Below are 13,335 nucleotides of genomic sequence, written 5' to 3'. Positions count from 1 at the left end.
ATAGTATAATATAATATAACATAAGGGCAAATAGAAACAATAACATAAGATATGAACAGTGACACTCGACCAGGCACCAGATCTCATACTTAGGGGTGGCATGCCCCAGTCGGGCCACCCTACTCCAAAAAGTCTGGACACGCCCCTGCACCTTGCATATATAAAAATCTTTAATAGTCAAAAGATAACATTAAGCATCACTTCTTGTTCTCTCGGCTCCCTCAGAAACGATGACAGTTGCTGTAAATACTTTTGTTCGACTGCCTCGTTTCAAGTCACTGTTCGGGGTACGATATGTTCAGAGATCCACTATTTAGAGTCCGAAGGATGAAGGCTTATGGTTTGTACAGACCGTGGAGAGTCACAGGGATGATGGTGTTGACTGTCGCCCGGGCCAGCTCAGTCAGTTTCATGGCGTCCAGCACCAACAGGAAGCCTGGTCTCTCTGCACCCGGCTTCACCACAATACTCAGCAGCACACCTGAAGCACAAAGACAGAAGATAAGGTTCCTTCACAGACATGATGGATAAATGCGTATCTAAGGGTTTCATTTGGGTTGATGTTTATCCGGTGTTTGAAAGTGTAACTCTGTGTCTTCTGTACCGTCGTCCTCCTCTGTAGCTCCAGGTCTGGATACAAACAGCGGCTCTGAAGGGTAACACTCGTCCTCCTGCCACACCCAGGTCTCCTTGGTCTGAACGTTCAGCTTCACGATCTAAAACAAGTCAGCAAAGACAACGACGACATCACCAAGACGTTTTTTTTAGATTTCATAAAGGTAGGGAGACAGACGATGTGTTTACTGAAGGCCACTCTCTCTCTCTCACCCTGTCAGGGATGAAGTGGTTGAGTCCCAGGCCGTAAGTGAAGGAGTATTTCCTCCCGCTGCACAGAGAGTAGTTAATCTGAGGAAACTCAAAAGCTGCATGAGAGAAGGAGAGACAACAAGATAGATGTGATACACAGAGTTTATAGCCACACTTTGTATTTTAAAGTAGATATTTTTTATTCACTTTCACCATTAATTATGTCAGTCTGGGACACTTACTGAGTCGCATTACGAGACGTGTAAAAACCTCCTTATTTATCGGATACTGGTGTCAGTTAAATCCCTTATTTTTAAATCCTCTACCTGAAACGGTTCATTTCAGCTACTGTCTCTTTAAGGCCCCCCTCCACACGGGCCCACTTCCCCCTGATTGACCATAGGAAAGCCATTGGTCATAGGTAAATTTGAGTCAGCTTCCGGGTGGGTGTGTCCTCGAAAGCGCTGCCGGGATGGGCATCCTACAACTTTGCTCCGTACTTTAATGGGAAGACTTCCAGGGATTGTATGCACAGATGTGTATGTGTGCAGTGTATGTGTGTGTGTGTGTGTGTGTGTGTGTGTGTGTGTGTGTGTGTGTGTGTGTGTGTGTGTGTGTGTGTGTGTGTGTGTGTGTGTGTGTGTGCGTGCGTGCGCGTGTGTGTGTGTGTGTGTGTGTGTGTGTGTGTGTGTGTGTGTGTGTGTGTGTGTGTGTGTGTGTGTGTGTGTGTGTGTGTGTGTGTGTGTGTGTTACCCAGTCTGGGTCCAGAAAAGAGGACTTCAGGTTCGAGCCAGATGGTGCCATCAGTACGAAGAACAGCAGTAGCTGTAGTGTAGGGCAAAGACACCAGATTCTTCCCCTGCTCCTCCTGAGAACAAACACAAAAAACACGAGAGGTATTCAGACCTTCTAACTTAACACGCAGTAAAAACTGTTAAAACAAGGTTATGCTCATGTTAAAACAGGAAGTTGGGATTTAGTTGGAGAAGAGTGTTAATAAGATCCACCAGGGGGCGTAATACCATAGTGATATGCAGATATATGTAGGATCATGGATGTGTGTATTATTCAGTTCTGGACTCTGCAGATCTCAGGGCTCATTGTTTAAAGGAAGAATGTGTGACTGTTCGATCAATAAATATCAAATAATATAACAAAGAAGGCCGTCTTCTTTAGGATAATACATAAATGAAATAATAATCTATACACCTTTTTAATCAATGAACAAAAAAAACATGTTTTGTGTTATTATAGCTACTTTAATCGTTTGTCTTGGACAATGGTGTGCGCGCATGTGTGTGTGTGTTTGTGTGTGTATGTGTGTGTGTGTGTGTGTGTGTGTGTGTGTGTGTGTGTGTGTGTGTGTGTGTGTGTGTGTGTGTGTGTGTGTGTGGTGTAGACTCACCCGATGTATATCCAGCGGCAGTACGTATCGTCTGACCTCGGGTTGAGGAGCTCTCATGGCTGCTTTCTTCACGTCCTCCCAGTCCTCCCTCAGGTTGGCCAGGTACAGGTAGTTATACACAAAGTCATGACTGTGCCAACAAAAAGAGAGAGAGAGATGTGAGGACGAGATTATAACGCTATTCTTTAAACACTCACACACACACACACACACACACACACACACACACACACACACACACACACACACACAGGGTCACACACTCACCCTTTCCAGGTGCAGACGTCGACCACGATGAATCCCTCCTCCTCCTCGTACGTGTTGATGTGGTGAAAGATGTTGAAAGCTGAAGTTCTGAACTTGTGGTTGCTCAGATAGTTTGCTGGGTCCTTTGTGGCGAGGTGGAACCACGTCTACAAAAACACACATTGATACATATATGAACACGTGTAATCAATGAAACCCCCAGAAAACAAACAACTTCAACAGACAGACTACAACAAACTCCTGAACGAGCTGAATGTTGCATTTATTTGTAGTAATTTGTGTCTTTTTGAAGTTATTTTGCTTTTTTTTCCCCTTGGGCTCACTTAGGTAACATTTTGCATCTCTTCATACTCTTCTTGCAGATGTTTTTGGGGTTTATGTCCAAAAGCTTCTTGTGTCTTTAAGGCTGATAGTGTTGCATTGTTGTCATCTTGCTCCTCTTTTTGTTCCCTTTGTGTTGGTTTTTGGGTCTTACCTGATGAGTCTAATACCAAACAAACCTCACAGTTGTTTATGTCTTTGCATTCACAGGTTTAGCATCTCTTTGCTGTAACTCTATGTCTATGCTTTGCTGTTCTGTCAATTGACTTTTGAGCGTTTTGATCAATCACAGTCTAGGCTGGTGATTAAACACGATTAATCGCACATTTAAACACACCAGTATTTACTTTATAAAATGTTAAACTCGTAATGAGCCACATGGAAACACAAAGAAAGGTACTAGAAGCCTGTTTCAACACAGCCCATATTGATGTTGTTTTTTGGGTGGCATATCAGATTTTAAGTGGGCCCTGGCTCTCCCCCTGGATCCGCCCCTGCTGCCCAGCCAAAATAACCTAAGCTCACCTTGCTCATCGTGCACAACACTGCACATACAGAGGCGCCTATTCCCCAACATATGAATGCAAACACAGAAACTGATGGTGTGTTAACGCTGCACAAATGTGTTATGCATGATTTTGCGCTAAGATAAGATCATTTTATTTGTTTTGAAGGAAAATTAAAGTGAATGAGGCTCTCTGTAAATGTGTAAAGTCCTGTTTAATTTGCATTGAAGTGTTTAAGTCTCTAGGTGAATCACACGTGTTAAAGTTGACAGCTTAAGTTGTTTCTTGTCAATTTTGGCCGCTTAGCATGCCTTTGACTTTTTTGTATTTCGGTTTGTTTTGTGTCACAGTTAAGTACTTTTTCTTTTTTTTTGAGGGGGGTAGGGGTCTTTTTATGTCTCTTTATGCACATTTTAAATCTCTTCATGATCATTCTGGCTTTTTGTTGCAATTGGTGTGTTAATTGTGGTACATTAAGGAGCTCTGTTTGATTAGTTTTTGTGTCTTTTTGGTACATTTTCATGTCTTTGGATTATGTTTGATCCTTGCTTTATAAAGAGGTTCTGGTTGAGAACCCTCATCTATCCATGATACTACTAAACCATACAACCACTCTTTGCTCCACCCCCCTGCCTAACTTACCCCCATGGTTTCGTTGGGTTCAAAGCAGTCCATGTATGTGGCTCCTCTGAAGCTCCACGCCGAGAGGAACTTGAGCAGGTTTATCTTCACCGGCGGCTCCACGAACACAAAGTAGTTTTTTGTCATACCAAAACTGCAGACATATAAACAGAGACAATAAATGTGTTCATATGAAGCAGTTACAACTTTGTGAGGTGTTAATTATTTATTTTATGTATTCTTGGTGAAAAAATGAAGTGTGAACCTATGAATGTAGGAGGGCTTTAACCGCTCACTGCTGGGCAGCTGAACCACAACCTCAGATTTCTCCAGTGGATTTGACTTGTCTGAAAACACAGGAAACGGGGAAGTGACATTAAAGTTCACATGTGCTCCTCCTCTTCAACCAGTTTAAATAAGACTCAGAACTACCCTAAACATGTCTGTGAAGTTTCTTGTTCTAAATCCACTCTGATCCTGTATTTGATCATGCCTATAAACCCCTCTATTTCAGCCCTGCTCAGAACAGGCTGTTTCTGTGTCTGTCCCTTTAAATGTAAATGAGCTGTGTCTGACCACGCCCCCTCTCTGGAAGGGCTTGTGTGTCTCGGGCTTTCTTGCTCCATGTCCTATTGTTTACGGTGAGAAGGCAGACTCAGAGGGCAGAACAAACACCTAGCAGTGGGAGTGTCACCCACCTGGGGGAGGATTTACTGCCCTGTTATTAAACATTTAAAATGTTTAATAACATTACAGAACAAACTCACCTTCTTGAGCAGGCGGGATCTTGACGATGTTATAAGCCAGACTCAGGTTTTTGCCAAAGCAGTTTCCGATGTTATAGACCGCACCATCTTCGTCGATGTGGGGATGGGCAGTCAACCCGTTCACTGAGAGGTACTTACACAGGTCCACCTGTTTCATGGATTCAGGCAGAAGCAGAAAAATGTGTCAGACTGATGAGGAGTAGGTGCAGCAGATCTGTACAAAGCTTTTTAAATGACATACCGTTAAACTTCAAATAAAGAACATTCAGATTTAAGGCCCAGTCTCGTTTACAGAACTCATTAAGAGACTCCTGTGCATTTAGTTTTGATTAGTTTGCAGATCAAAAATTGTAAGATTAACAACGGGGTCTCCCCACAGTGCAGAGACGGGCTGTCATACAAAGCAAGATCAAATACGTGATTTGTAATTTGTTGATGTATATCCCAATTTTTTTCCAGGTGTAAATTTACAATTTATAGTCTTTCCCATCTTTTCTGTTCATGGTAAATGGTAAATGGTCTTGAGCTCGTATAGCGCTTTTCTAGTCCTGTGACTACTCAAAAGGACTTTTACACCGCAGGTCACACCTACACATTCAAACACTGATGGCTGAATTGTAAAGTGACCACCAGAAGTAACTAATCCTATTCACACACATGCCGACAAATCAGCGGGAGCTGATCTTCTGGGGTTAAGTGTCTTGCCCAAGAACACTTCGGACATTTGGCTGCAGGAGCTGGGGATCGAAACCCCGACCTTCCTGTTGAGAGACGACCGACTCTACCAATGGAGCCACAGCCGCCCCTGAATGAGTTCTGTTTGAAATTAATCAAAGGCCTGTCTCATATTGACGCCTGTCCCAAATAAAGGCAGGGTCATCATTTCATAAGACTCAAGTAAACTAAAGCCTCATCTATTAATTTGAATTTTATGGTAACCATTTTAAATTACATAAACATTTAAAATAACACTATCAATACTAAGAAGAGTAAAATAAATCTGATCCATCATTTTTGCAGCATACATACAAAGAAAACTTATAGTCTCCAAACTATTATGGCCACATTATAATCAAGTAAAGTTAAAAATTTGCAGTCTTCTACAGAGTCATCCTCTCTGCAAGTTCTAAGAAATGATTGTGATGTTAACCAATCAGCTCTCACCTTCTCTAAAGTCTCCAGAGAATCAGGATCCACTTTAGTGATGTAGTTGGTTTCCGTGACAGCGTAGAAGTCTTCACCGATTGGATAGAGGTTCACCATGCAGTTATCAGTCACCTCCATGCCTTTGAAGTAAGTGAAGAACCTGTGCGGAAACAAAGAAGCTTATGGTCTTTTTTAATGAACTACAACTACTACAATTCATTTAGCAGACGCTTTTATCCAAAGCAATGTACATCAGAGAGTAAGTACAACACAAGCAAGGATCTAGAAAAAAGGGAACAATGTCAGTAAGAGCAAACGATCAGCTTTGAGTCTGATTGGACACACAGGTGCTGACAGGAAGTGACCAGAGGCAAAGCACAACATGGACGCCAGTACTTTAGAGCTCTAGTCAGTACAGAAATCATCTTAAAAGTCGTCGTTATCAAACAAAACCATCGTCATTACCATCATCTTCATCAATAATATCGAGACCATCAGGGCGCTGGTGGCGCAGTGGTTAGTGCGCGCGGCCCATGTGTGGAGGCCCACCCGCGGCTCCTTTCCCGCATGTCATTCCTCTATTCTCTCTCCCTGATTTCCAATTCTATCCACTGTCTTATCTCTCCATTAAAGGCCCCAAAAGCCCCCAAAAAATCTTTTAAAAAAATAAATTATAATTATAATATGGAGACCATTGTGATCGTCATCATTTTATGTGACCAAACTTCACTATCAGTATATAAATATGTAAAATAATGACATAACAGTTTATAAATACAGAGGGGCATTTGACAACACAGGTAAAGACTCTGCACAAACCCTCATGACAGCATCAGTTAAAAGACTCTACCACTGAGCCACAGCCGCCGCCCCTGAATGGCATTGACCATATATTCGAGGCCCCACGGGAGTAGCTGTAAGGGACATGGTTAAATAACATCCTGTTCTGTCGAGGGTTCACCTGGAGAAGATGTTCTTGCAGGGGTCTGGGTAAGCTGCTGTTCCAAACTCAGTGACGACGATTCTGTTCTCCGTCATGGCACGGACATAGGCGTCCGAATTGAGAAACCTGCAGACGAGAAATGACGCGTAATCATACGCCAGAGAACTGTAAATTCACAAGGTATTTATGAGTCATCAAACTGTCAGGGTTTATTTGAATTCCATAAAGCGTTTAACTGACTCGGCTAAATAAATGAAAAGCATTTTCAGCAGTTTGAAATGGCTGGATGAAGGATTTTTGTGGTCTGCTGCTGATGAATTTCATGTCAGCTGTTTTTCTTCAGTTGCAAATGATCGACTAACACAAATCAGATGTGATAAAATGCTTCTGTACCCATTTGAATTGGCATGAAAATGATAAATATGATAAAGGGAAACATCTGCTAAATTATTTGCTGTCAACAGAAAAGATTAAAAAAATGTGGGCACAGCAATTTTAAGATGTCTTTAAAAAATTCCTGGATTCACACCTTGATCAGATCCAAGCCAAAAACTCAAGAAATCAATTCAGTACAGTTGAGGAAGTTCTCCCGAGATCAGACATTATACCTCAAGCACTTAAAAAGTGGTATAAACGTTATGCTTACTTCCTGTAGTAGGTCAAAAGTGGTATGCTTACTTCCTGTAGTAGGTCAAAAGTGGTATTCTTACTTCCTGTAGTAGGTCAAAAGTGATATGCTTACTTCCTGTAGTAGGTCAAAAGTGGTATGCTTACTTCCTGTAGTAGGTCAAAAGTGGTATGCTTACTTCCTGTAGTAGGTCAAAAGTGATATGCTTACTTCCTGTAGTAGGTCAAAAGTGGTATGCTTACTTCCTGTAGTAGGTCAAAAGTGGTATTCTTACTTCCTGTAGTAGGTCAAAAGTGATATGCTTACTTCCTGTAGTAGGTCAAAAGTGATATGCTTACTTCCTGTAGTAGGTCAAAAGTGATATGCTTACTTCCTGTAGTAGGTCAAAAGTGATATGCTTATTTCCTGTAGTAGGTCAAAAGTGATATGCTTACTTCCTGTAGTAGGTCAAAAGTGGTATGCTTACTTCCTGTAGTAGGTCAAAAGTGGTATGCTTACTTCCTGTAGTAGGTCAAAAGTGATATGCTTACTTCCTGTAGTAGGTCAAAAGTGGTATGCTTACTTCCTGTAGTAGGTCAAAAGTGGTATGCTTACTTCCTGTAGTAGGTCAAAAGTGGTATGCTTACTTCCTGTAGTAGGTCAAAAGTGGTATGTTTACTTCCTGTAGTAGGTCAAAAGTGGTATGCTTACTTCCTGTAGTAGGTCAAAAGTCATGTGCTTACTTCCTGTAGTAGGTCAAAAGTCATGTGCTTACTTCCTGTAGTAGGTCAAAAGTCATGTGCTTACTTCCTGTAGTAGGTCAAAAGTGGTATGCTTACTTCCTGGGCCCTTTCCGAATTGTCACAGTTCAGTAGGCAGTACGTACTTTTCAGTATGGAGTTTCAGTATACTGAACTTTCGTGGTCATTCAGTCTGCATTTTTTGGGTCCACCTCAGTATACTGAACATTTCAGCATGGATACTGACTTCCGGGTTTCATGCAGTATGGATCGGATGCGTGTATTTTACCACCCACAATGCTGTGCGAAATTAAACTTAAATCGTCACTTCACGTGCGCCTCCAAATCAAAACAAACGAGCGTGGATTCATTTAATCAATTTTTAATCTAGAGTTAAAGTCCCGACTGAAATCACTACTTTTAATTAACAACAGAAAATGTAACAAATGTCTGCATTATTATAAAAGCTTTCCCCCTCTATTTAAATAATGAGTTCACTATTTAAATGCGTCTTTATTGGTTGATTTTACTTTATATTCTGTATATTACTGTCTTTCATTTTTACCTTTATGTAGCCTACTGTATGTTATTTAGTTATTTAATCTGTCTTTTACTTGATTTACATTGTGATATTGTTTTTTTGTTTACCTGACTGTATATGCGCATTACTCTTCTTGAATAAAGCTAAACAAAAGAAACGGGTGAATGCGGCCGGTTCGGGAAACGTAAATGACGTCACTTCCATACTGAATGAATCAGAAGAAGTAGGAACAAATATCTGCCTACTGTGTGTGCATACTGAATAGTAGATACTAACAGTAAACAACACGGATAGTACGTACTGCCTACTGTCTACTGAAAGATTGAGTATGTACTTGGCAATTCGGATACAGCCCTGTAGTAGGTCAAAAGTGATATGCTCACTTCCTGTAGTAGGTCAAAAGTGATATGCTCACTTCCTGTAGTAGGTCAAAAGTGATATGCTCACTTCCTGTAGTAGGTCAAAAGTGATATGCTCAATTCCTGTAGTAGGTCAAAAGTGATATGCTTACTTCCTGTAGTAGGTCAAAAGTGATATGCTCATTTCCTGTAGTAGGTCAAAAGTGATATGCTCATTTCCTGTAGTAGGTCAAAAGTGATATGCTCACTTCCTGTAGTAGGTCAAAGGTGATATGCTCACTTCCTGTAGTAGGTCAAAAGTGATATGCTCACTTCCTGTAGTAGGTCAAAAGTGGTATGCTTACTTCCTGTAGTAGGTCACCTGACCGTCCTTCATGTCAAACTTGTGAATGAGAGCATATCCATCAAACAAGTGGTGGAAAGGTTCATCCCCTATCTCAAAAAGGCCTGGACCCATCCTGAGAAGACTGCCGCCCAGCCATGACGGTATCCTACCTGCAAGAATACACACAAAACACACATCAGATCTCACTCTGGCGGATGATTTTAAGCATTTATGTTAACATAACTTTAAGATGAAATGATACAAGAGGTGAATAAAAGAGTCCAGCTAAAGAATAAAACATGCTACCAATAATAAAGATGTGTCAGTTTGTGTTGCATAGATAAATAATGTGTTGAAATGTTAGATTAATGAAAATAAAAACCCAGTTTGGTTTTCTGGGAGTTTTTTGCTTGTTGCCTAGCAACTGCTACACAACAAATGTAAGACATTGTCATGTAAGATAAATCTCACCTTGTTTGGATTAAATTGACGGAATATAAAGTCTGAGCAATATTGATTGCTGCCCCTTGATTTGCCTTCTCGGTTTCCTACCTGTGATCTCAGCAGGTATGGGTTCATTCAGCTCCTCCACTGTCTCAAAGATCTTCCTGTAGCCTGCAGCAGGATGCTCAACCCTGGAGAGAAAAATGACGAACCAAATTTAAAACCTTGAATGACTTGAATACTGATTGGTTTGATCATCTCTACACCAAAGTGCATTAACTCTTGATATCAATTTTTTTTAAGTGAAATTAGGGGCATTTGTAGGCCTCTGATGTTAGTCTGATATATGCCATGGAATTAAGGTAATTCAAATTCAATGTTTTTTAATTTGACTCCCAATAAAAGGAAATCACAACACCTACACTTCAGTAAATAAAAAGCAGGCTTCTATCCCTGTTCTATAGGAAGTTTGAGTAAAACCATTAAAGCCTCCAGAGGAGCGACTAAATGGAAATGTAAGGATGTCTTTCCCACTGTCAGCTTTATTTTCGGTATTTTTCCTCTTAAAGGTGACATATTCTCCTCCTCTTCAACCAGTTTAACTAAGTCCCAGAGCTCCCCAAAACATGTCTGTGACGTTTCTTGTTCTAAATCCACTCTGATCCTGTATTTGATCATGCCTATAAAACCCTCTATTTCAGCCCTGCTCAGAACAGGCTGTTTCTGTGTCTGTAGCTTTAAATGTAAATGAGCTGTGTCTGACCACGCCCCCTCTCTGGAAGGGCTTGGGTGTCTCTGTCTTTCTCACTCCATGTCCTATTGTTTACAGTGAGAAGGCAGACTCAGAGAGCAGAACAAACACCTAGCTGTGGGAGTGTCACCCCCCTGGGGGAGGATTTACTGCCCTTTGTGATGTCATGAAGGGAAAATCTCCAAACGGCCTGTTTGAGCACACCTTTTCTGAAAAGTGGAGCAGGCAAAAGACAGAGAGGATGGACTTTTCTCATAATTTGGGGGGTTTTGTAGACAGACTAGAAACACATATTAGTGTTAGAGAAATATGGTGAAGTGCATTTAGATTTTTTAAATATGTGACCTTTTTTTAACTTTAAAACCTCCTTTCTCGTATCTCTTTTTTATTTTCTGGCACATTCTGTTATAAATCAATCCTCATTAGAATTTGCAATGACATCCGAGGTAGTCTTATTTGGAATTTAAAACTTCAAGATTAAAGCACAGCATGTTGAGACATAAACTTAAAAATTAAATCTGAGGGGTGCAAGAGGGCTGATTCTCCAAAATGTCTTAAAGGTTTTAACTTTAATTAAAAGGTTTGATCTAACCTGCAGCAATCACATAATTCAATGCTCTAAACCAAAGCCCTTTCAAAAGTTCAACCATTTTGATTGTGAGGCAAGTTTTCCTTTACAGCAGGTTTTCAATGTTTACTCACCAACACATCTTTTTCTCTTTAACAGGGACAACAACAATCACTGCTAAGCTGCTCTAGAGTTTCTTTTCTACAAATCTACAAGTTGTAAAGGTTTTGTTTTCTTTGCAGATACGTTTGCATCTTTAAGTTCCTATCCTGCAGAAGAGAAAAGAAAGTTTTACTCACCGGCTGACCATGCTGCTGTATGTTCTTCTCACTCACAAACACAAGCTGCCTGCGTAAAAGACTCTGGCTTGCATTTAAACCAAACACAGATTTCCTGCGGCGAGGGATGGAAATTCAGACCACTCCTCCTCCATTTTTCCTCCCCCCTTCACTCATGCTCTCCTCCCCCTTTCTAAACTTCTTCACTTCTCCCTTGATTTCCTCTTCAGCATTTTTGCTCCTCTACTCTTCCTCCACCTCCTCCTCCACCTCCTCCTTCTCCTCTGCAGAGCTGAACAAGCCATCTTTGTCTCCCCTCCTTTCAGCCATCTGGCCCTCGACTCCTTGCAGAATGTTCTCCGGGCCTCAAATCAACTTCTTTGTCGACCCTGGAACACAAACACCCGCCCACCTACCCACCAGTGATATGGTCAAACTAATACAGTCAGCTGTTTAGAAGCAGTTTGCTTCTGCTGTTGTTTTTACATGCATGTAGAAAGAATCCAATACACCGGTAATTAGTTCCAGACAGCCTCAGAAAGTATTTTATTTGGCTCGCTTTGGTGGGGGAGAAAGGGGGTCAGAAAAAAAGGGGGGGGGGGGGGGATTGAATGATTAAACATGTCCAGTCTACTTAGTGTCCTGTGTCATTTTGATGAATGACATTCAAACACTGAATAGAATGAAAAAGAAAAGATGAATGAAGTTTAAAAGGAACATCAATCTTTCCTCTAGTGTCTCTGTGTGTTAATGCAGATAAGAAGCTGATGCTGCTTAATGTCTCACCAACTACTCACACAATGTTTGTTTGTTTCCAAGAGCATATTTTCTAGTTAGATTTTTGATAAATATAAAACTACAATTGCAAAAACAAAACATGTCTTGCATGTTTTTGCCCTTTTTGAACTGTTTATTTTTTTAAGTGCCATAACTAATCACGTCTTTGTACATTCATACTGATTCCCCATCGGTGTATTATGGTGTCCCGGTCTGTGAATTAACTTTGCATTCCTGGATTGTGGAAGCACGGCACAGCTGGAGATCCACATACACTCACACTCACACACAGCAATCCCTACTGTCTCAGCTGATACCATCTCATCTCTGTTACTACCTCTGAAGACAATACAGAAGGGGGATCAATTCGCCCCCCCCCCCCCCCCATTGCAACTCAGTGTCTTTCAGATTGAAGATGAAATCTCACAGGGACGTAAATAACGCGGCTTAAAGTGGTCTGAATAAGGAAAGTACCAGGATGAGGGTACAGAATGTACTCAAAGCATATAGTAAAATCAAAACAACCCTTTGTATACTTGCCATGTATCTTTCTGTATTTTTCAACAGTCAGGCGGCTTAGCAAAATTATGGGGACATGCCAGACAAAAGCATCATGATTATTTGTGTCCAACTGCCTAGGAACCAAGGAAAATGATGTAATACATTGCCAAAATTAACATATGTATTTGACCTTGGCAAAAATAACATTCTTGTGTTATTTTAATGCATTCCTTGACCCAGAGAATGTCTATATTGACCACAAAGTTGGACTTTCTTAGTGGCTTGGAAGACATATTGGCACTTAGATTTTTTACATGGCCGCCATCTTGATGAAGTGGCTCCCCTCCAAAAATTGAAAGCTATGGTGATGGAGACTATGTGGAAAAAATGTGGTGCTTTTGTCCAGCGTGTCCCCTTTCTTCCCATATCTGGTCCTAAGCCACCTGACTAACATATTCTGATGTATATCTGTTAGGGCTGGGCGATATGACCTCAAATAAACATCATGATTAATTGTACATTTTACCTCGATTACAATTAATGAACGATTGGACGTGTTGTCAGGTGACTCTGCCCTGAAAATAATGAAAATAATGGACATCGGCAAGATTACATCGATTATATTATGTTTTTTCCTCTCCATTTTTGTTGCTATATTAAC

At 40.9% G+C, this 13,335-nt stretch overlaps 1 protein-coding gene across 1 annotated transcript; it reads right to left on the bottom strand.

The window, feature by feature from the left end:
- Positions 1-148: 148 nt before the first annotated feature.
- LOC109986569 (retinal Mueller cells isomerohydrolase) lies at positions 149-11,571 on the bottom strand. Its single transcript, XM_020637277.3, has 14 exons — positions 11,418-11,571; positions 9,908-9,990; positions 9,375-9,525; positions 6,802-6,909; positions 5,859-6,000; positions 4,695-4,842; positions 4,193-4,274; positions 3,949-4,081; positions 2,480-2,625; positions 2,213-2,342; positions 1,561-1,675; positions 829-923; positions 605-716; positions 149-481 (listed from the first exon to the last, which is right to left on the bottom strand). Exons 1-14 carry the CDS (start codon positions 11,426-11,428, stop codon positions 336-338), a joined length of 1,602 nt encoding a protein of 533 aa, XP_020492933.1. The 5' UTR covers positions 11,429-11,571; the 3' UTR covers positions 149-335.
- Between the last annotated feature and the right edge of the window lie 1,764 nt (positions 11,572-13,335).

This window comes from Labrus bergylta, chromosome 6, assembly GCF_963930695.1.
Source record: "Labrus bergylta chromosome 6, fLabBer1.1, whole genome shotgun sequence".
Taxonomy (NCBI): domain Eukaryota; kingdom Metazoa; phylum Chordata; class Actinopteri; order Labriformes; family Labridae; genus Labrus; species Labrus bergylta.
This window is presented reverse-complemented; position numbering and strand designations above follow the sequence as displayed.

What these genes read in the sequence shown, in the direction of transcription:
- LOC109986569 (XM_020637277.3), bottom strand. An exon ending in CATACCTGCTGAGATCACAG is followed by an intron (nt 9,526 to 9,907) that starts GTAGGAAACCGA and finishes GTATTCTTGCAG; the next exon opens with GTAGGATACCGTCATGGCTG. An exon ending in CAGGTGACCTACTACAGGAA is followed by an intron (nt 6,910 to 9,374) that starts GTAAGCATACCA and finishes TCTCGTCTGCAG; the next exon opens with GTTTCTCAATTCGGACGCCT.